General features: G+C 45.6%; 1 protein-coding gene across 1 annotated transcript in view; it reads right to left on the bottom strand.

Moving 5' to 3' along the window:
- Positions 1–24725, bottom strand: part of AGAP3 (ArfGAP with GTPase domain, ankyrin repeat and PH domain 3) — a 122704-nt gene that overhangs the window by 97550 nt on the left and 429 nt on the right. Inside the window, exon 2 of the mRNA XM_007950146.1 lies at positions 24553–24724. Within this exon, the coding sequence (XP_007948337.1) occupies positions 24553–24724 (172 nt within the window). The remainder of the gene's footprint in view (positions 1–24552; position 24725) is intronic.

The raw sequence follows: 24725 nt of genomic DNA, 5'->3' as shown, positions 1-24725 counted from the left end.
AGTTGAACATTTACCTGAGGTAGATACACTCCTTGGAGAAAACAATCATGGGAGAAAGAAGGGCTGCTTATGTACAGGGAGACAGCTCAGGGGGCAGGAGCGCATGGAGGGTTGGACACAGGGAAGAGGTAATTATCGGGAGGAAGTGGGAAGGCAGCTGTTGCATTGTGGTAAATTGTGGTCAATGTCATGAGACAAAGTGTATGTGAACTGCTCTATGGTAAGTGAATTTGCTCTGTAAATCTTCACCCAAATCACGATAAAAAATAAATAAATATATATATATATATATATATATATTTTTTTTAAAGAATTAGTCCTAGAGACTGGTACACCATGCAATCCACAACCTATACGCCTATGAGGCCAGAAGAACTAGATGGTGCCTGGTGACCACTGTCAACCACTCAGAAGAGGATCTATGTAGGAGATCCTGGATAGAGAGGGAGAACAATGTGGAACAAAACTTAAAATCATTTGGAAAAAAAAAAAAAGAGGGGGGGGACCAGGCTTGCTGGTCTGATAGAGTCTGGTGGAACCACTGAGACTATGGCCCCTAGCTGTCCTTCAGGTCTGGGATTGAACCCATACCTGTGGCTTTCAGCCAAAGAAAAAACAGGGATATGAGCTAAACATTTACAATAGGTAGATACACTCCTTGGAGAGATCAGTCATGGGAGAATAGAAGGGCTGTTTATGCACAGGGAGATAGCTCAGGGGGCAGAGGTGCGTGGAGGGATGGACACAGGGAAGAGGTGACTGTCGGGAGGAAGTAAGAGGGGAGCTGTTGCATTGTGGTGAATCGTGGTCAATGTCATGAGACAAAGCGTATGTGAACTGCTGTATGGAAAGTGAATTTGCTCTGTAAATTTTCACCCAAATCACAAAAAAAAAAAATTCCATGAGAGCCAAAATATGACCCTGAGTATATTCCACTTGAATTTAGAGACCTCCTAAAGAACAGATTTGACACATTGACCACCAATGACCAAAGACCAGAAGAGCTGTGGGATGACATCAAAGACAGCACACAAGAAGAAAGCAAAAAACCATTAAAAACACAGGAAAGAAAGAAAAGACCAAAATAATGTCAGAAGAAACTCTGAAACTTGACCTTAAATGGAGAGTAGCTAAAGTAAATGGAAGAAATGACAAGATAAAAGAGCTGAACAGAAGATTTTAAAGGGCAGCAAGAAAAAGTAAAGTATTATAATGAAATGTGAAAGACCTGGATTTAGAAAATCAAACAGGAAGAAAGCACTCGGCATTTCTCAAGCGGAAAGAACTGAAGAAAAAAATGCAAGCCTCGAGTTGCAGTACTAAAGGATTCTGTGGGCATTTTGTATGCATTACATGGCACATGCAGGAAGCATCAAAAGATGAAAAGAATATGCAGAGTCACTGTACCAAAATGAATTGGTTGACACTCAATTTCAGGAGGTAGCATATGATCAAGAACCTGTGGTACTGAAGGAAAAAGTCCAGTGAAGGAATTGGCAAAAAACTAAGTCTCCAGGAACTGATGGAATACCCACTGAGATATTTCAACAAATGTAAGCAGTGCTGGAAGCACTCACTCCTTTATGCAAAGAATTTTGGAAGGCAGCTACCTGGCCAACCGAGTAAAAGAGATCTGTATTTGTGCTTGTTCCAAAGAAAGGTAATCTAACAGAATGTGGAAATTACTGAACAATATAAATATCACACACAAGTAAAATTCTGCTGAAGATAATTCAAAAAACTGTTACAACAGTACATAGACAGAAAACTACCAGAAATTCAAGCTGGATCAGAAGATGTGGAATGAGGAATATTATTCCTCTGATGACAGATGGACCCTGGCTGAAAGGAAAGAATACCACAAAGATGTTTACCTGTGTTTCACTGACTATGCAAAGACATTCTCCTGTGTGAATCATAACAAATTATGGATAACTCTGAGAACAGTGTGAATTCCAGAACACCTAACTGTGCTCATGAGGAACCTGTACATTGACCAAGAGGCAACTGCACAAACAGAACAAGGGGATACTGCGTGATTTAAATTCAAGAAAGGTGTGTGTCAGGGTTATATCTTTTCACTGTATTTATTCAATCTGTATACTGAGCAAATAATCCAAGAAGAGGAATATGGCATCAGAATTGGAGGGAGATTCATTTATAGCCTATGCAAATGACACAACCTTGCTTGCTGGAAGTGAAAACAGGAAGCATTTACTGATGAAGATCAAAAACTACAGTCTTCAGTATGGATTGTATCTCAACATTAAAAAAAAAAAAAAATCCTCACAACTGGCCAATAAGCAACATCATAATAAATGGAGAAAAGACTCAAATTGTCAAGGACCTAATCTTACTTGGATCCACAATCAACGCCCATGGAATAGCAGTCAAGAAATGGAACAATGCATTGCACTGAGCAATACTGCTACAAAAGACCTCTTTCAAAAAAAAAAAAAAAGACCTTTTTCAAATGTTTAAGAGCAAAGATGTCACTTTGAAGACTAAAATGCACATGCACATGCCCAAGCCATGGTATTTCCAATACCCTCATATGTGTAAAACAGCTGCGTAATGAAAAAGGAAGACCAGAGGAGAATTGATTCATATGAATTGTGGTGTTGTCAAAGAATACTGAATGTACCACTGACTGCTAGAAAAATGAACAAATCTGTCTTACAAGAAGTACAGCTGGGATCCTCCTTAAAAATTAAAATGGCCAGACTTTTGTCTCTCATACTTTGCCCATATTGTCAGAAGGGACCAGTCCTTAGAGAAGGGTATTCACACTGGGCCTGCAGACTCAAGACCATAGTCACGGGGGCATAAAGCTCAATTGCCTTAACATACTACACAAAAATACTGTTAAAGGCTGAACTATTAGGTATGTCCATGAAGCGGGGAGTGTACCTAAGAGCATGTACAGGGTTGGCAGACAATGGTCCTATAAGTGTATTTGTATGATCTGAATTCCCAGGTGTATAGTAGAGCTCATAAGGGACAAGGTTGTAGTCACTTCTTGGTCACAGCCAGCTACCCAGAGGGAGCAAGTAGTTGAACCTGTGGGCTCAGGACCATTGTCACAGGGGACATCAAGATCAACTGACATAATATTCTACACAAAACACTGTTTCACCTCCTACTTTGGCGAGTAGCAAATGGGATCTTAAAAGCTTGCAAGCACCCATCTAGATGCAACGACGGGTCTCTCCTTGTCCAGAGCAAAGAAGAATGAAAAAACCCAAAGATTCATGGACACAATTAGTCCTAGTGACTGGTACACCATGCGATCTGCAGCCTATACAACTATGAGGCCAGAAGAACTAGATGGTGCCCAGCTACTACTGTCAACCACTCGGTGGGGAATCCATGTAGGAGATCCTGGATAGAGACATAGAACAACATGGAACAAAACTCAAAATCATTTGGGGAAAAAAAGGTGGGAACCAGGTTTGCTGGTCTGACAGAGCCTGGTGGAACCACTGAGACTATGGCCCCTAGCTGCCCTTCAGGTCTGGAATTGAACCCACACCTGTGGCTTCCAGCCAACCAAAAGACAAGCATATGAGTTGAACATTTACCTGAGGTAGAAACACTCCTTGGAGAGAACAATCATGGGAGAAAGTAGGGTTGTTTATGAATAGGTAGACAGCTCAGGGAGCAGGAGTTCATGGAGGGATGGACACAGGGTAGAAGTAACTATCAGGAAGAAGTGGGAGCACAGCTGTTGCACTGTGGTAAATTATAGTCAATGACATGAGACAAAGTGTATATGAATTGCTATATGGAAAGTGAATTTGCTCTGTTAAGTTTCACCCAAATCACATTAAAAAAAAAAAAAAAAAAAATGTGCCTCCAAATGCTTGCAATGCCAAAGGGGGGGGAAAAAAAACACTGTTATACATCCTACTTTGGTAAGTTAGTGTTCTGGTTACCTAGAGCCGCTCTGACAGGAATATACCACAAATAGGATGCTTGAACAAACAGGTATTCTCTTATAGTCTGGAGGCTTTAAGTCCGAGTTCAATGTGCCAGGCTCTAGGGGCTGTGTGAAAGCCCCTCAACCTTGGGCTTCAGCTCTGCCTTTTGCTCCTGGCCCACTGAAGCTATAGGTATCTCTTCACTCAGGCTTCACTGGCTGCTGAGGCTAACAAGCCCAGGGTCAACAAACAAAATGGCACAGTCCCGATGTTATCAAACCACATGGCAGGCCACTAATTCAAGTCCACTGAAAGTAACAAGGTCAGCAGAGCATGGCAGGCTGCTGAACAACGACATGGCTACATGCAGGGTTCAAGCGTGTCATAAGCTAGAGACCATTCCCAAAGCTGCTTCTAATATACGGGAAGCAGACCATTCCCAAAGCTGCTTCAATAGATTCCACCATGGACTTAGTTACCAATCTCACCATGGAGAATAACAACATTCAGCTGCCCAGCCATTCAACCAGGCCTAGCCAAGTTGACACACAAATGTAACCACCACAGTTAGTGACTGGAATCTTAAAAGCTTGCAGGAGGCCATCTAAAATACAACTGGTCTCTCCTCATCTGAAACAAAGAATGAAGAAAATCAAAGATGCATGAAAACAATTAGTCCAAGGGACTAGTGGACCATGTGAACCTCAGCCTACATGACCCTGAGACCAGATAAACTAGATGGTGCCTAGCTACTAGTGTTAACCACTTGGAAAGGGAACAGTGTAGGAGATCCTGGAAAGAGTGGGAGAAAAAATGTGGAAAAAAACTCAAAATCATTAAAAAGGCTTAACTGGTCTGATAGAGACTGGTGAAACCCCCAAGACTATGACTCCTAGATACCCTTTGGGCCTGGAATAGAACTCACTCCCATGGCTTCCAGCCAAACAACAGACAGGCCTAAAAGGTAAAGAATTATACCAGGTAGGTACACTCTTTAGAACAGTCAACCATGGGAGATCAAAAGTGCAGCATTTGCACAGGGAGATAGCTCAGAAGGCAGGAATGCATAGGAAAGAAGGACACAGGGAAAAGGTTCCCATAGGGAGGAAGTAGGATAAAAGCTGTTACATTATGGGGATTGTAATCAATGTCATGACACAAAATGTGTATGAACTAATGAATGGAAAACAAATGTGTTCTGTAAACTTTCACCCAAGTAACAGTGAAGGGAAAAAAAAAAAATCAGGGTACTCATGTTTTAGTCTATAAGGTACCTGAATCTAAAATCCTGTCACAGTTTTGATCCCTCAAGGAGGTGTATGAGTCCCCAGAGGAGTACTCCTTGACATACCTTCCTTCTTCTGGGATCAGAAAGGATCAACATCCTGAACTGGACAGTGTGCTCAAACACTGGTCAAAAACTCAGACAAGTTCCTTGGTGAATCAGGAGAGACAAGTATATCTCAGGAAGACTTCTGTCCCCTCCAAAAATGGCCTCTTCCCATTAGGGCCCACAGGTAGGTTGGTACTGTGCAAGCCCTTTTCTGGTAGCTCTGCAGCTCCTCAGAAGCACCAGACTGCCTAAGTTCTCTGTGATAGTTCAGGTTGTATGTCAATTTGACTGGGCCATGATTCTAAGTGGTTTAGAAGTTATGATGTAGTTATTCCCCATGATGAGATCTGATATAATGTAATCACCTCTATGATAAACACTTCTGTTATGAACAGTCAATCAGTTGAAAGGGATGTGGCCTGCTTCTAGTACATATGGAAAAGCTCTGGGAAAGATCTCTGGCTTTTTGCTCAGTATCCCGCACCTGGCTCATCATCATCTAGACTTGAACCGGTGGCCTGCCATATCGCCTGCTAATCTTGGAATTGTTGCCTTTACAACCTATGAACCAACAGTCTGCCACCTTACTTGCCAATCTCAGATTCACCAACTTCTGATAGATAGATACATATAGATAGATATATAAATGTATAAGCTTAATTGGTTTATGGGTTTTTTTAGAGAACCCAACTTAAAGACACTTCCTTTCCATCTCACTGCCCTAGCTAGCCAAGGCTCTTTTGTCACCTGAGCACCCTCCACAGGGACACCAGCAGCCCCAGCAAATTTCCTCATCACACCCAGAACATGCTACTGGGTGCACACAGGCTCTAGAATTAGGCAACAGACCACACTAGCACTTGGATGAGTTGTTGGGATCTTCTGAAGACCCTCCTGACCTACATTGCCACTGGCTTAGGTGACAGCTTGCTTTATGACTTAGTATAGGAAGTAGGGGCACCGTGGCTATTTAACAGTCTGAAACAACTCCTGGGACATTTAGCACTTAAGGAGTAGGCTCTGTCTTGAGCTGGGAACTCAGCAGCAGTACTGGTCTATACCAGGTTCAGCATCTGGGACAGACCACCACCTTAAGCAAAGGCCAAACAAGAAGAAACCTTGACCACTGAGGGACCATGGCAGGGGTTGAAGAGGGAAGGCTTTCTGGGGAGGGACAACAGGATGAGCATTCTATGCCAGGCTGGGAGGGCTGTCAGCAAAGGGCATGAGGTGGCCCATGTGGACTGGCACTCACACGAGAAAGGGCAGTGTACTTTGGCCCAGCATGGCAGCTCCCATGGGAGAAGCTGCTGAGAAGCAGCCATCAAGTATGCCAGCTGTCTTAGTTATCAAGCACTGCTATAACAGAAATACCACAAGCAGATGGCTTTAACAGAAATTTATTCTCTCACAGTTTAGGAGGCTAGAAGTCCAAATTCAGGTCACCAGATCTAGGGAAAGGCTTTCTCTCTGTCAGTTCTGGGAGAAGGTCCCTGGTGCCTTTCAATATCTGTGGGCTTGGTATTCCTTGGAGATATCCATGTGTGTTAGCATTAATCTTCCCCTGGATCTAGGAGATTCACAGCACAGGGACCATGAGTCCAAGTGATGCACTCTGCCCCCAGCTCTTCTTTCTTGTGGTACTGAGGTCCTGATCTCTGCTGCTTTTCTCTCCTTTTATCTCTTATAAGATAAAAGGTGATATAGGCCACACCACAGGGAACACCCCTTTTACATCAGATCAGGGATATGACCTGAGTAACAGTGTTACATCCCACACTAATCCCCTTAAAATTGATTGGCTGATCACATCAGATCACATCATGGGGGATGACTCCATCATTACATAATTGCCAAACCACTAAAAATCATGGCCCATCCAAATACACACATGTTTTTGGAGGACACAATTCAATTCATGACACTAACCTTGGGACTGACAGGACAAAACCTGAAAGCAAGGGGTCCAGAGCTGGACAGCCAGGCTGCATGCCCAGCATGGCTTATGCTGCTGATTGGCCTCCATGAGACCCACTTTTCTCCTATGTGTGAGAATAATAGCACCTCCTTTGAGGGTTGCTCTAAGGCTTAGGTTCACTCAGAGAAGGGCAGGTCAGTCATAGGGCAGATTCAGTTAAATGGGACTTCTCCCTAAGCACCTGAGAAACAGTTGGGCCCCAAGGGAAGAGGAGAGTTGACATGCCTAAGTCCTAGCTGGCAAAGACAGAAACCCAGTAAGTGATGAGTGAATGGAGGCTATCAGGACAGTACCTACTCTGAAATGAAATCAGGAGAGGGAGATCCTTAAGGGACCTCAATTGCTGTCCTCTCCAGTAGGACTAGAGGAGGCCTCAAGATCCAAGGTGTCAGGAGGGCATGCTATAGAAGAGGTCCCCTGCAGGCACCCACCGCCAAGAAGCAAGGCCTTCCCTGCATTAACAAGAGCAAGGGAGAAAAGGCGTCTGGCATTTACTACTCATGTACCAGTGTTGCAGTACTAAAGTGCTCCTTCCTGGGCATGGCTCATCATCATCTTATCTTCATGAGCTGAGACAGCCTTCCCATTCTATAGCCACAGTGGAGATGGTCTCCCTGGCCATAGCTAGGAAGTCGGCTGAGAAAAAAAACAAGGATGTAAATCTAGGTCTACTGGCTGAGAGGGACTCTCTTATCTGCCACACATTTTCCCAGACTATTTACCTATTTACAGGCTTCCTGCTACTGTATGTTACTTACCATAAATTAAAGAAACAAACCAACAAAAAAATTCTACAAAAGCAGCCCATGTTGCACTGTGCTGCCAGGATCGGGTGTGGGAAACAGTATGATTGTACCAGTGACATGACCCTAGACTTATTGCTTGGGTTGTGGTGGAGGGGGAGGTAGCAGTGGCTGGCAGGACTGCCCACTTATATCTTCTCCTGTGAGCAGACTGAAGTCACTGGGTCTTGAGTTCTGGCCCTGGCTCTGCTGGTAAACAGTGACCCTAACTCTTGAGTCAGTCTCTTCCCCTGTCTCTGGGCCTGGTCTCATGCCTGAAGAAGCAGGCCCACAGGGTCACTCTTCTCCAGCTCCCTGTAACAGCCTCTATCAGATGCTGCCTCTTCTCTAAGAGTCTGCACTGCCCAGTTCAGCACTTCACCAGCACAAAATGTTGACACACAGACCCCAGCTAGTCCACTAACAGCTCTGCTCATCTATGTCCTCCTGTCCACCAGCATACTGACAGGCAAACACACTCTCATCTAGATGCCTGCACAGGCCCAATCTCTGGCTGAACAGCTAGACTTAACCCACAAGACTGGTCCTGGAGCCAATTAATTAACAGAAGTTACCATCCTCTACTCCCGGAGCACTGGGAAATGGGGGAGCTTTCAAGGTGTTTCACTGCCTGCATCTCTTCCCCTTACTGTGATTAAGGGACAATGGGTCTCATTAGGGTTATCTTCCAGGCTGGTGAAAAACACAGAGGCCAGAGAAGGAAGATTCAGAGAGCAGAGAGAGGAACCTGCCAGGATGAAAAGACTTAACCACACTACAGCTTTTGGCCACAGTTCTAAAGAGGATACTAACAGGCCACTGAAATTTTGCCCCACAGAGGTCCATGACATCATTCTTCCCAGACACAAGGTACTCTGGTTACTATTCTAAGGGGCGACGGAACCTTGACTGGCCCGCATCTCCTCTCTTTGGAAAGAACTAAGGAAATCAGAAGGAGCCAACTTGAACCATAAGAACTTCTTTAACACCAACAACTTTTGGGGACAGCCCTAATGACAGTGGTTGTCTTTTCAGATTTTAATAAACTACAGTGACAAACCAGAAGGCTGGCGGTCAAAACCCACCAGCCACTCCTTGGAAGAAAGGTTCAGCAATCTACTTCCATAGTGATACTACCTCGGAAACCCAAGAAGGGGGTCGCTATGAGTTGGGAGTCCAAATCGATGGCACATAACAACAGTGACAAAGAGCTACTGTGAATTCAGGAGCATGTTTCAATGGCTCTGTGGTAGGTGTTCAATAAATAAACACGTGTTGAGTGACTGAATGAAAATGTAATGTGAGTATGAAGGCATATTCTTTAAAAAGTTTCAAAATACTGCTTTAGAAAAGGTGAAAGGTTAGTATGAATACAGAGAATACACTCTTGTGTTCAACTTTTTCAACAGACAGGTATTCTGCATCTTGTGGGTGATAAATTACAATTGCTTCTCCACACCATGGCAGCTGGCCTAGGTGGGTGCTGAGAAGATGCAGTATGGCCAGTCCTAGTCGAGAGATGCTATAGGGACTGTGGAGACTCAGGATGGAAAAAAGAATGCAAAAATAACTCGTTCATAATTTTTTACATTTAATGCTAAAATTAATCCTTCAGATGTTGTTGTTGTTGTTTTGTGCCATCCATTCATCTCTGACTCATAGTGACCTTATGTGCAACACAGAATGAAACACTGCCTGGTCCTTTGCCACACAATCCCTACTATACCTGAGCCCATTGCTGCTGCCACCGTGTCAATCCATCCTGTTGAGGGCCTTCCCCTCTTTTGTTGACCCTCCACTTTACCAACCATGATATCTTTCTCCAGAGAATATTCCCTTCTGACAACATGATCAAAGTAGATGAAACAAAGTCTGGCCATTCTCACTTACAAAGAAAATTCCGACTGCACTTCTTCCAAGACAGATTTGTTAGTTCTTTTAGCAGTCCACACTACTTTCAGCAGTCTTCACCAACACCACAACTCCAAAGTATCAACTCTTCTTCAGTCTTCCTTATTCACTGTCTAACTCTCACATGCATATGAGGCAACTGAATATACCATGGCTTATGTCAGACACACCTTAGTCTTCAAGGAGACATCTTTGCTCTTCAGCACTTGAAAGAAGTCTTTTGCAGCCAATTTGCCCAGTGCTATACATCATCTGATGTCTTGACTGCTGCTTCCATTGGCATTGATTGTAGAACCAAGTAATATAAACTCTTTGACAACTTCAATCTTTTCTCCATCTATTGTGATGTTGCTTATTGGTCCAGCTGTGAGGATTTTTGTTTTCTTTATATTGAGATATAATCTATACTGTAGACTGTAGTCTTTAATCTTCATCAGTAAGTGCTTCAAGTCACCCTCACTTTCAGCAAGCAAAGTTGTGTCGTCTGTGTATCTCACGTTGTTATTAAACCTTCCTCCAATCCTGATGCCATGTTCTTCTTCATATAGTCCAGCTTCTCAGATTATTTGCTCAGCATACAGATTGAATTTAAGTATGGTGAAAGGATACAACCCTGACACACTCCCTTCCTGATTTTAAACCATGCAGTATCCCCTTGTTCTGTTCGAATGACAGCCTCCTGGTCTATGTACAGGTTCCTCATGAGCACAATTAAATGTTCTGGAATCCCCATTCTTCTCGATGTTATCCACAATTTGTTATGATCCATGCAATTGAATGGCTTTGCATAGTCAATAAAACACAAGTAAACATGTTCCTGGAATTCTTTGCTCTCAGCCAAGATCCATCGAACATCAGCTATGATATCTCTCGCTCCACATCACTCTCTGAATCCAGCTTGCATTTCTGGAAGTTCTCTGTCAGTGTACTGCTGCGACCATTTTTGAATTATCTTCAGTAAGATTTTATTTGTGTGTATGATATCAATTATATTATTTGATAATTTCCACATTCTGTGGGATCACCTTTCTTTGGAATGGGTACAAATATGGATCTCTTCCAGTCAGTTGGCCAGGTAGCTGTCTTCCAAATCTCTGGGCATAGCCGAGTGAGTGCCTCCAGTGGAGCACCAGTTTGTTGAAACATCTCCACAGGTATTCCATCAATTCCCAGAGCCTTGTTTCTCGCTGATTCCTTCAGTGCAGCTTTGACTTCTTCCTTCAGTATCAATGCTTCTAAATCATATGCCACCTCCTAAAATGGATGATCATCTACGAATTCTTTTCAGTATAGTGACTCTGTGTATTCCATCCATCTTTTTTTGATGTTTCCTGCATCATTCAACATATTGCCCATGGAATCTTTCAATGTTACAATTCAAGGCTTAATTTTTTTCCTCAGTTCTTTCAGCTTGAGAAATGCATGTTCTTCCCCTTTGGTTTTCTAACTCCAACTCTTTGCACATTTCATTATAATAATTGACTTTGTCGTCTCAAGCTGCACTTTGAAATCTTCTGTTCAGCTCTTTTATCTTCTCATTTCTTCCATTTGCTTTAGCTACTCTCTGCTCAAGGGCAAGTTTCAGAGTCTCTTCTGACATCCATTTCGGTCTTTCCTTCCTTTCCTGTCTTTTTAATGACCTTTTGCTTTTTCATAGATGATGGTCTTGATGTCATCACACAATTCTTCTGGTTTTCGATCACTGGTGTTCAATGCATCAAATCTATTCTTTAGATGGTTTCTAAATTCAAGAGGGATATAATCAAGGTCATATTTTGGCTCTTGTGGACTTGTTTTAATTATCTTCAGCTTCACCTTGAACTTGCATATGAGCAGTTGATGGTCTGTTCCACAATCAGCTCCTGGCCTTGTTTTAGCTGAAGATATTGAGCTTCTCTCCATTACCTCTTGCCACAGATGTAGTCAATCTGATTTCTGTGTATGCCGTCTGGCAAAGTCCATATGTATAGCTGCCATTTGTGTTGTTGAAAAAAGGTATTTGCAATCAGTAAGTTGTTGGTCTTGCAAAATTCTGTCATGCAATCTCCAGCGTCATTTCTATCACCAAGACCGTATTTTCCAACTACTAATGATTTTTCTTTGTTTCCAACTTTTGCATTCCAAACACCAGTGATAATTAACACATCTTGATTGTATATATGTCCTTCAGATGTTGTTGTTGTTGTTATTTGCCGTCGAGTCGGTCCCGACTCATAGCGACCCCTCCTTGGGTTTCCGAGGCAGTATCACTACGGAAGTAGGATTGCCCAACCTTCCTTCCGAGGAGTGGCTGGTGGGTTTGAACCGCCAGCCTTCTGGTTAGCAGTCAAGTGCCTTAGCCACTATGCTACCAGAGCTCCCTGTCCTTCAGATATATCAGGTTAAATAAAACACATTACTAAAATTATTTCCACCTGTTTTTTACTATGGCTACTAGAAAATTAGGAGCTCTGGTGGCTTGGTGCGTAAGGCATTTGACTGCTAACCAGAAGGCTGGTGGTTCAAATCCATCAGCCAGTCCTCAGAAAGAAGGATGGGCAATCTACTTCCATAGAGATACTGCCTCAGAAACCCCAGGAGGGGCCACTATGAGTCAGATCCAACTCGAAGGCAGTGAGGTTTTTTTTTTTTTAACTAGAAAATTTAAATTTACAGATGTGACTCACATTTCTATTGGACAGTGGTAAATTCATGAAGAGACTAATCAAAATACAAAACAATGAAATGAAGATAATACTAGGTGCACACATGACAGTGCAGACCACTTGTAACAACCTGTGGTCCCAGGGTCTGCTGCCCATCAGCTGAACCACTGACAAACAACAGCCTGGCACCCCTGCCCTGGACCTGGCTGGGATGTACCAAAATACCCCAAACTTTGAGTCCAGGTCCTGGAGTACCTACCAAATCCCAGCACTGGACAAGGCACATTCACCTACAGGTCATACTTGGTACTCAAAATAACCTTGTGAAGGTAGCAATTAACAATTACTTTATGAACCATGAAACAACTGCTACTACATATTGAAACTTACTATGGCCTGCTAAAAGCTTTGTATATATTAACTTACTGTCATACTATTTTGGTTACCTAGTGCTGCTCTGACAGGAATATGCCACAAATGGGATGGCTCAAACAAACAAGAGTTTATTCCCTTACAATTTTGAAGGCTAGAAGTCCAAGTTCAAAGAGCCAGGCTCTAGGGGCTGAATCAAAGCCCCTCAACCTTGGGCTTCAGCTCTGCCTCCTGCTCCTGGTCCAATGCTGGAGGCTTTTCTTCACTCACCTACTGGCTGCTAAGGCTGACAAGCCCAAGGTTGACAAGTAAAAAGGCACAGTCCCAATGTTACCAAACAACATGGCAGGCCACTAATTCAAGTCCAGAAGAAGTCCCAAGATCAGCAGGGCATGGCAGGCTGCTGAACAATGACTTGGCTACATGCAGGGTTCAAGCGTGCCATAAACTGGAGACCTTCTTCAAAGTTGCTTCTTACATACTGGAAATAGCCCACATCCCTAAAGCAGCTGCTCAGCTGCTCCAGGAGATTCCATCATGGAATTGATTGCCAATTTCACCACGGAGAATAACTACATCCAGCTGTCCAGCCACTCAACCAGGCCCAGCCAAGTTGACAACAACCTTAACTACCACAATTCCACCCCTTATCAACTTGGCACCTGTACAGATCTCCTTCACTGGGTGGCTCCAGTCCCCTAGCTCCTCTGAGTGATGACCTCACCCCTTTGGCCTGGTGGGCCCCGTTCCTCTCCCTCTTGGGCATGGTAGCCCTGCCCCCTTACTCTTGGGCAGCAGCTAAAGCTCCATCCCACTGGCTCACATGAACGAGCAGCCCCACACTCTAGAACCAAGTTGGTGAAGTTCTGACTCTTTGAAACCTACAAGGCTGTGGTGGTTTCAACCCCAAAAAGGTCATGGCCCTACCCTTGAGACTGACTGACACAGCTCTATTTGCAGTTTCATTGGTCTCTCTGCTTCTATAAATTAATGCCCGAGGACAATCCACTCCTCCAGGAATTTTCCTGCCCAAAGGACACTTAGCTTTCTTGTTCCATGGGCTGGCCAACCTGCTACTCCATTTCATGCCAGTCTTTTCTACCAATTAATGCCCAAAGGCAACCCACTCCACCAAGAAGCCGCCTACCCAGTGGCCTCCAGATTTCTCCTCCATGGGCTGATAAGGCTGTCGCTGTCTCACGCCAGTCTTTTGGCTCTGCTGCCAGGGTCTCTCTGCTGGAAACTCTCATGCTAGGATCTTGGGTCAAGGACGCACTCTACTCCTGCTTCCACATTTTAGGTATCTGTCAGAGCAGCATTCCACTCTCTAGGTACCATAATCTATTTTGGTTACCTAGTGTCACTCCTTAAGGAGCTCTGGTAGCATAGTGCCTAAGGCACTTGACTGCTAACCAGAAGGCTGGCAGTTCAAACCCACCAGCCACTCCTCGGAAAGAAGATTGGGCAATCTACACCATAGTGATACTGCCTCGGAAACCCAAAGAGGGGTCACTATGAGTTGGGTGCGACTTGACGGCACACAACAACAACAACAGTGCCACTCTGACAGGAATCTACCATAAACGGGATGGCTCAAACAAACAGGAGTTTATTCCCTTACAATTCTGGAGGCTAGAAGTCCAAGTTCAAAGTGCCAGGCTCTAGGGGCTGGATTAAAGCCCCTCAACCTTGGGCTTCAGCTCTGCCTCAATGAAGCTAGAGGCTTTTCTTCACTCAGACAGCTGCTGGCTGCTGAGGCTGACAAACCCAAGGTCAACAAGTGAAAAGGCATACTCCCAATGTTACCAAACAACATAGCAGGCCAGAAGTCCTAAGATCGGCAGGGCATGGCAGCCTGTTGAACAATGACTTGGTTACATGTAGGATTCAAGCATGCCAAAAATCTGGAGACCTTCCTCAAAGTTGCTTCTTATACATTGTACATAAATTCTATTTCAATAAAGCATAACTTTAAAAAAAAAAAAAAAACAGTTGCTTCTTATATACTGGGAGCAGCCCACATTCCTAAAGCAGCTACTCAGCTGCTCTAGCAGATTCCACCATGGAGTAAATTACCAACTTCCCCATGGGGAAGAACTACATCCAGCAGCCAAGCCACTCAACCAGGCCCAGCAAAACTGACAACCTTAACTACCACACATGTTGTTGAAATGGTGCATATTATCCTTATTCTACCAAAGAAAAAGTCAAGACACTGAGAGGTTAAGTAACTGAGCTAAGGTCACACAGTGACTAAGTGGTAGGTCTGGGATATACACTTGGGCAGCCTGGCTCCAAAGCCCAGGTCCTTAACTACCAGTCTGGAGGGCTCCAACAGAAAACAGACCAGGTGGAAGATTCATTCTACCATACCATGCAATCTCTACCAAACAGTCTGGAAACAATAACCAAGGAGAAAGCGTTTCAGAGCAAGTTGCCAACTCACTTTCCTACAGTAAAGTGACATCTGGCCCTCCCAGATGCAGGGCCAGAGCAGAGGCAAAGGGCTGAAGTTCCACAAGGAGCAGAGGAAGGAACACTGAAGGGTTGGATCTTTCAGACCCTACCACACTCAGGCTAAGGGCTAGGGTTGGCCTGCAGCCCCATTCTATGAGCTGGGGTTCTACATCCACATTCCATCAAAATAAATAAATAAATAAAAGGCAAGAAAGAAACTGCTATAGGCAGGCACACCAAAAGAGACAAGGAGGGATGCTGAGAGAAAAGAAAGAGGGGAATAAACCCTATAAAGAGGTACAGTGGGAACTATGTGATATGGGGCTGGGGATAGCCAGCCTGGCTCCCCTCTATAGCCCAGAGGACAGCTCCCTCAGCTCAGCCAAAGCATCACTGAAAAATCAAGATAGTGACTTATTTCCAGCAAATTGTGAAACATACACTTTAAAGAAATGTATATTAAGTGATTAAATTTTCTCAAATAAGAGTAACAAACCAAGAAAATAATGAATAGAGGACATGAACAGAATTTTGAAATATACAGATGATTAGAAACTGCAAAAAAGGGTATGGAAGCGGCATCTTCTCACCTCCTCAAACTCTACAAGAGGAAGACAGAATCACCATTAGCAGCTCAAGGGTTATTCCTGTGAAGCCAGACATACCACCACCCTCCAGCCTTTCACCAATTCTGACACCAACCATCCCTTCCATGGCACTCACTACTCCTCTGCTGGGTTTGATGTTGTTGTTGTTATGTGCCATCGAGTCGGACCTGACTCATAGCGACCCCTCCTTGGGTTTCCGAGGCAGTATCACTACAAAAGTAGATTGCCCAACCTTCCTTCTGAGGAGTGGCTGGTGGGTTTGAACTGCCAGCCTTCTGGTTAGCAGTCAAGTGCCTTAGGCACTACGCCACAGAGTTCTATCAACCAGATGTATTGACACAGTGGCGAGAAAGCTGAGTGCCCTTTCGCAGGATGCTTGCTGATGGAGTGGGGTACACCTAGGTATACCTATTGGCAGAGCCAAAATAATTTTGTAACACTTGCCGGAGCATGGCAGATGCCTCACCAAGAGGCCAAGGGCCAGAGAGGCATGCTTGAGGGCAAAGCAGAGGGGAGACTGACCTGATTGAAGAATTGTATCCCGAGCATGTTCCTGAACCTGAGTTGTAGCCTGTTACTTCCCTAGTATACCTTATAATCATGGTATTGTCTGTGAGTTCTGTGTGGCCATTGCAACAAATTATCAAACCCAGCCCAAGGGCACTCAGCATTCTCGCTCTGTGGGCCAGGTAAGCCTGCCCTCTATCTCATGCCTTTCGGTTCCACTGCTGCTTCTCTCTGCCAGAGTGTCTCTCTGCTGGAGCATCTCTTAACTAAGGAGGTCCACCGCAGGGATCTCAAGTCCAAGGACTCGCTATACTTCACCTCCAGCTCTTCTCACTTGATGGCAGTGAGACCCCCCTCTGCCTCTGGGGGAGGGCTCATTTTAAGCTTGGCAGAGTGACAAAACTAAACAATCCCAACATCAGAGTTCTACAAACCTTATTTGCATGGTTCCAACCAGTAATCCCATGGGAGTTACAAAGACTATGGCTAGAAAGGCCATACCAAGTATTCACTGCACCACAGAAATGTTTTAAAACAGACTCTTACTAGTAATCAGGGACCTGTGGTAGCATAGTGCCTAAGGCACTTGACTGCTAACCAGAAGGCTGGCCGTTCAAACCCATCAGCCACTCCTCGGAAGGAAGATGGGGCAATCTACTTCCGCAGTGATACTGCCTTGGAAACCCAAGGAGGGGTCGCTATGAGTCGGGTCCGACTCAACAGTACATAACAACAACAACAACTAGTAATCAAATAAACACAAAATTAAACAACAATGAAAGTCATTTAATAATTTTTTAACCTATTGAATGGGCGAGAAGGAGCCAAGTTGGTAAAGCAAAGAACAGCCCTTTTGCCCCCTTTTGGAAGGTCAGCTGGTAGTGGGTAGTGAAATTTTAGGAATGTACATGCCCAACAGTATTACATTTTTCTTCTGGGAATTTGTCGAAAGAATGATCAGACAAGTACACAAAGATGTATGCACAAGGATGTGCACAATAAACAGTAATACCCTTAAAGAGAATACTACACAGCCTTTTAAGATAATGGCTAATGCTTAATATGTCTTACCACGTGCCAGGTACTGCTCTGTGCACATTACACACTTGAGTGCTTTTAATCCTTAGCACAACCCTAAGAGTCAGACTGTTCATACTCCTCAATTTCAGATGAAGTAACTGAGGCACAGAAAATCTCACCTCCCTCTCTGTTATCCCCATAATTTTCTAATTATCAGCTCCTTAAGGGCTCTGAGGTAGTGCATCGCAAAGCACTGCATCAAGGAGAGCAGCTCAGAACTTCTGATGCCTAATGGGGCTTGTTGTGTTGTTATGAGCCGTCGAGTCAGACCCAAGTCACAGTGACTCCTCCTTGGGTTTCTAAAGCAGTATCACTATGGAAGTAGATTGTCCAACCTTCCTTCTGAGGAGTGGCTGATGGGTTTGAACCTGCAGCCTTCTGGTTAGCAGTCAAGTGCCTCAGGCACTATGCTACCAGAGCTTAGAGACTCCAATTCTACCCCTTGTTGACAAGACCCATGGGTAGAGAGCTGGACCCAGAGGGTTTCAAATACTCATGTGTAGGGTCACAACTTGCTACCTAAATACAACAGATTCAATTCTAGGAACCCAGGCCCCAAGCAGTGGGGTGACTTGCCTGAGTTCTCACAGCTAGTTAGTGGCACAGCAGGAGGAAGAATCTAAGTGTCCTGATTCCCAGCCCAGGGAGCCACCAAATAAGCAAACGAATATAGGTGTCTCCTTGTCCTCTGGCTCCCCTTCAAAACACGGTGTTAAAAGGCAAAAAAGCTATAGGGCTTTTCACAAAAATCATACCTCCGCTGTGAAATACCACAAATATCAAACCAATGCAAACAGTAGTTTAGAGTATATACGTAGGGGTAGAAAAAAGACTGGAAGGATGCATACCCACTGTTATCAGGAGAGAGAGGCAAGAGTAAACATTTCTCTTTCTACTTCCTTCTCTATTTGAATATGTTACAATAAGCATACATTACTTTTTTGTCACTTAAGCATATATTTAAGTATAAAAACTTTAAAAAATATTTTTTAAGTGTTTCTTGAGCAAGTGTCTGTCTACTATATGTGACGTCCACACTACTCATGGAAGGGAGGGACACCCCAGAAAGCCACTGTTCAGTGGGGGAGTCAAGACATCCAGAAGAAAATTATAGCAGGGAAGAGGACTCCTAATTCACTCTTAAGCCATATTCTACAAGTTTTCAAAAGTTAAACTCAAAGTCACTGTGACTCTCAGAAAGCATCTTCCCTCAGAAGCAACTTAAAAGGGCTGCCTGGGTTTCTAGCCTGGCCCATGAGCACTTACTTGGTCCAGCTTATTTGGGGAAAACTTCAGATCAGAGTGTTCTGGTTACCTAGTGCTGCTCTGACAAGAATATAACACAAATGGGATGGCTTGAAGAAACAGAAGTTTATTCTCTTACAGTTTAGAGGCTTTAAGTCCAAGTTCAAAGTGCCAGGCTCTAGGGGCTGAGTGAAAGCCCCTCAACCTTGGGATTCAGCTCTACCTACTACTCCCAGCCCACTGAAGCTGGAGGCTTTTCTTCACTCAGCTACTGGCTGCTGAGGCTGACAAGCAAAAAGGCATAGTCCCAGTGTTACCAAACCACACAGCAGGCCATTAATTCAAGTCCACTGAAAGTCCCAAGGTCGGCAGAGCACGGCAGGCTGCTGAACAATGACACAGCCACATATAGGGTTCAAGAGTGCCATAAGTTAGAGACCATTCCCAAAGTGGCTGCTTATATACAGGAAGCAGACCACATCCCTAAAGCAGCTACTCAGCTGCTTGTGGTAGATCCCACCATGGAGTTGACTACCAGTCTCATCATGGGGAATAACTACCACCAACTACCCTGCCACTCAACTAGGACCAACCAAGTTGACATACAACTTTAACTACCACAGCTGAGGTTGGGAAAACAGGTGAGATTCCTGGTGCTGACACTTACTGTGCAGCCTCAGGGAAATTACTTCACCTCTCTTAAGATTAAAATGGGGATGATACTTGCATACCTGAAAAGAACCTATGAGAAAATCAGCTATGAACTATAATGGCTACAAAAGGCTTATTACAGTCTGCAGCAGACAGCCCTGAGGATGTTCACTGGCAGAATTCTGTCCCAGCCTAGTTGGTGCATCCTAAAAGCAGGTCACCTCCCCTTTCTACCTCCATAATCCAAGGGCTCAGCTCCATGCTCCAAAATTACCTGCCCTTTGGCCTGTAACGTGGAAGTCAGCAAGGGATTAAGAGGAAAGCAACTTCAAGTTCCCTAAGTATGTATGTTATGTGCCGACTCAACGGTATTAGAAAAAGGAGAGCAGAGCAATGCTGACAGGCCCATAGGAAGTCTTGGGGGGTATCTGTTTTCCCCAACCTCACCTCCCCTAAGCCTTTCCCACTTGTTTCCCCCTCTACTTCTGAGGCTAGAGATCACTGATAGCTGGCAGAGACAGCTCAGATGTAAATGAGCAGTGTGGACACCAAGAGCTCATCGACCACCCTTCTCCCTGCCTAAAGTCAGCCTTTAGTGTTTCCCCCAGGGCTATTCCCAAGGCTTTCAATCTAACCAACCCTACACACTGCCACCAAAGCATGTGTGCTCAAGTATGACCTGCAGCCTTGCTCTTGCTCAAATCTTCTCTGACGGGTCCATCTCCTGCAGGATGAAGCACTAGCTCAAGCTGTTCTGTGGAACAAAGAAAGCTGTCAACAAATAAATAAACAGAAGACAAAGCATAATAAACCCCTTTACTCAGAACTCTGTCGTCCACTTTTGCCTATCACCTATGGATGATCTCAATGCCCCAGTCATAGAGACTAACTTGCTACTCCTTAAACACCACCCTAGACTTCCCTACCTCGGTTGCCTTTTGCAGGCCTGCTGCCCCTGCATAGAGAGCCTCCCTGGGCCCCACACTGGCATACACATTTGATTAAAGAAATAAATGACACAGAAAAATAAGTGGTGTGAGCTAAGCAGGTATTACTTAAGAGTAAAGACAGTTTTATTCATATGGTATCTTCCACAGGCTGAGACTTGGCACTCAGGAAATTAGCTTGAATGGGTTAGGCTTTCTATCTTGCTGACCAGTCTGAGGTCATGCTGGGTACATACGTCTTCCCATACCTCTCCTCTGACCTCAAGGTAAGGGATCTTGAAATCTTAGCAAAATGCTAACCTTTCACCTGGTTTCCTCAAAATCTGGGCTTTTTATCCCATCAGTTCCCCAATCTACCCTCTGGTGCCTTCTACAGGCTGATACATTTCTCCCATGAGTATGCCTGGGGGGCAGGTGCCCAAGCCAGACCTTCAGGTCTAGAGTTAGAGCACAGCTCCTTTTCTTTCTTTTACCCCCTTTTGTTCTTCCTTGCAGTCTTAAACTGTGCTAGATGCAACTGGGCCAAACAGTAGGAGCTAAATAGATGTATCTAGAACAAATGCAGCTTTCCCCAGCTACTAGCACCCAAACGGATAGGATCTTTCTCAGAATTCCTAGAGTCCTGAGGGCAATGTCCTAAATAAGCAAGCCTCAGGAGGTACTCAGTCCCTAAACCAGCTAATTACCAGAATCACCTGGGAAAGTTACAAATGCATATCCCTGGGCCCCCATCCCAGCCTACCAGGAGAGAGTCTCAGGAATGCATATTTTTACAACTCCCCCAGAGTGTGAGAGTGTGATAAATAGCCTGGTTGGGGAATCCTCACCCAAGGAACAAAAAGAAATGCAAATTAGCTCAGAGAGAACTTCCCTGTCTAAAATGGATACAATTATTTTTGTCCTTTCTCCATCACAGGAATGTCATCAGGATCAAATCATAGGATAAGTAATGAAACACCAGACAAACTCCAGAACCCCACAAGGCCTTAAGCAGGCCTGCAGAGGAGGAGACTGATGGTGGAGTAGGGACTCTCGGAGCTTGTGCCCACAGATGCAGGCCACATCCTACACTCTGAAGGGTGGTTTTTCCCAACAGCTTCTCCAGGGTTCTGGCTTGCTGGGTCCAATATCTTAGGAGATATTGCATGCCCAAGCTGTCCTCCCATCTGGACTGAGCTTTGGCCCCTCTTTTTTAGGACAGAGCCAGGAGACACAGCAAGTCAGGGAAGCTCTTCTATTGGAAGGTGGAAATGTCACGTTCCTGCCTGAGGCCCTGCACTATCCCTAGTTGTAATAGCATGGATCATTCCCTCCCCTGAGCCTCAGTTTCCCTACCAATGAAAGGTGACTCCTAAAGCCCCTTCCAGCTCAGAGGCCTTCTATCCCTCAGTCCTCAGCTCTTAGGTACACTTATTACATTCCCCAAGACCAAATGGACAACTCTTTTCTCTCTTTGGCCTTTTGTGGGAAAGGAACTTTTTAAAATGACATGCCTACCTTCAAATCCTGCCCCGAAACAAAGAAAAGCCCAGTGCTTCTCTGTATTTTCCTCAGGATCATAGCTCTGGATAGGGGGGTCAGAATTGGCTGAGAGGGACAGAAAGGGGACAGCTGGGCTAAGTGTCCATCTTCTTCACTCCCAAATAGATCCTCTAACTACACCACCTGATCTCCTTCAGGGCTGAGACAAAGAAATCATTGAACAAAATGTTAACCAGAGTGAGAAGGCTTTATCACACTCTGAAAATGACAATCCTTCCCACTACCAAGCTCATACCCTAGTAAACATACAGACTAGCTTCCAAGTTGACATACACTTTTATGTAACAACCTCAATATGGGGGTGCTCTGCCTGGCAGGAGGGGCTCTATCCAGGCCCATCATCACCGAGGGAAACGCCCTGCTTGCATAGCCCCTCTCCTTTCTTGGAAAAGGCAGGGATACTGCTTTGCAGGGCAGAAGCAATATGGTTTGGCAGATGGAGAGAGGCTCTACTGCAGGAAGGATCTAGGGCAGAGATGGGGGAGTTTTTTAAAGCCTGCCTATAGCAGAATAGCTGGGCAACAAAGATGGGTTCCAGGAAAGAAGCTAGGAAAAAAGAGGAGAAGGAGAAAATAGTGGGAAAGCCTTGCCAAGAAAGAACAGGGAACTAGGATCATGAGAGGGAGACTGAGAATGGATGTGTGCGTGGCAGCAAGGCCTAGTGACCGGGAGATATCAGGTCCCATGATTTCACAGTGGCAATACCAAGCTTTCAGCTAAGCAGATGGAACAACAGTGTATTTCCAAACTGCAATAGGGAAGTTGGTCGTGTCACTGGGCTCCAAAAGGGAAAATTCTGCTTGTCATATTGCACTTAAGATGGCAGCAAAGAACCTTAATGCATCCTAGGAGCCACGGCCCTCACATTATAGCAGAAGATTCCCAACCAGAGAGTGCCTAAGCTGGGACTGGGTCCACTAACTAAGCTGGAGTTAGACCCAGAACTTGGCTGATTTCCTGCTTCTTCGTGCTCCAAAGAAGGGCTCTGGAGCAGATGGTTCATCCTTTACCCCTTCAGGCTCCCCACTAAATCTCTTCACACTCCAAAAGGAACAGGATGCTTATATTGGAGGTGATTTGGAACTTCTCTTGCTTCCTCCAAGGGACAGTAAAACTGCAAGAAATGGCATTTCTCCCACCCTCTTCACCTGTTGTTGTTGTTAGGTGCCATTGAGTCAGCTCCAACATTATTCCGACTCATAATGACCCTATGTACAACAGAATCAAACACTGCCCAGTCCTGCACTATCCTCACAATCCTTGCTATGCTTGAGCCCATTGCTGCAGCCACTAGAAAAAAATTGGTACTCTCCTCCTCTTCGGGGCCCCTGGCTCACAAAAATGCCATCTCCAGGTCCCCAATCACAAGGGTGATTCAGGCCATTGACTCAGATCCATGTTAATGAGTTTTTGCCATCACCTAATTAGTTCACAATGAACACAACCTTGAGAAGAAAGAGACAAGAAGGTTGGGAAAAGGACAGAAGAAAGTCAATCTGAAACCATTACAACAATGGATAGGATCCCAGCTCTAAGTGGGGTGCTTTACTTACAGAGGACCAAATGCTCTGTCCACAGCTTTGGGGACCTCTCAAAGCAGAAAAGTGGTGTTCAGGTGAAGGAGCCAGGAGCCTCACACAAAGAGGTGAAGAGGAGAGTGGGGCCTTACCTGCCCACAACCCCTTGTCATCAGTAAAAGGTCTTGCACTCTCCCTGGCATTTTCACTAAGAAATGCTGGTGGGCGTCCCTCTTCAAACAGAGAGTTGGAAGAGGCAGCAGATGGTCCGGGGCAAGGCCCATCTGCCCATCTCCCTCTCGAATGTCACTATGCCAGGGGACATCTACAAGCAGCGTTCATCCGCTTCTTCTGCCCCTCAGCAGCCGAAAGCCCAAGACCCAAAAACCTAGAAAAAGGAGTGCTGAGCAGCTCACTGCGTTCTGGGGCTCAGGATGCTGTGTCCCTGGAGGTCTGTCAGAGACCGGCAGCCCCCAGCCCACTCCAAGAGCCTCTCCAAAGAACAGCGGTGGTGGCCGCCTACGCGGCTGCGGCCCCGGAACCCGCGCCAGACCTGACCCGTAAGCCCGCTCAGCGCCACGGCCTGGGGGTGTGTGCGCCCGGAGAGGGCGCGGCGCCGCCACCCTCCTGGCCCTCAGGAACTGGGCCTGGGACAGCGGCCATGCACTAACGGGCTCCAATCCCCGCCCGGTGCGGGGCAAGAGCCGAGCAGCTGCTGAGATGTTTCTTTGGTGGCGGCCTCTCCCATCCCTCTGAGGCCCCTAGCCGCACCTACCCTCCCCAGCCAGGCCTGCCCCGATCTGACCCCAGCCCAGAGTAGCCTCTGCGGTTCCAAGCGCACTCTGACAGGGTTCCCCTGACAGGGGACCAACCTCCAGCCCCAATATGTCTCGAGACCAGACATGACGAAGCCTGCGCAAAGGCCCTGCTGCGCAGCGAACCAGAAAACCTCGTGGCCCGGTCGGCAAGCGCGCAGGAAGCCCGACCGAGAGAGCGTGGCCAGTTTTGGCCCACAGCGCCCAGCTCCCCAGCTCCCGCAGGCCCCAGCGCCGCTCACCCTCGATGGAGATGACGTGCTCTCGGATCTGGTTCTGCAGCGCCAAGTCCTCGATGCGCTCGATCAGGTCGTAGATGGCGTAGATATTGGGATGCACAGACTCGAAGCGTTGGATCTCGGCCCGGATGGCCGCGGAGTTGGAGAGTGCGAACTGCTGTGGGGGCCCGCCGGCC

The sequence above is a fragment of the Orycteropus afer genome, unplaced genomic scaffold (genome assembly GCF_000298275.1).
Source record: "Orycteropus afer afer isolate SDZICR_OR568_19922 unplaced genomic scaffold, OryAfe1.0 scaffold00264, whole genome shotgun sequence".
Lineage (NCBI taxonomy): Eukaryota > Metazoa > Chordata > Mammalia > Tubulidentata > Orycteropodidae > Orycteropus > Orycteropus afer.
The sequence above is the reverse complement of the archived record's forward strand: the minus strand, read 5'-3'. Positions and strand labels throughout refer to the sequence as shown.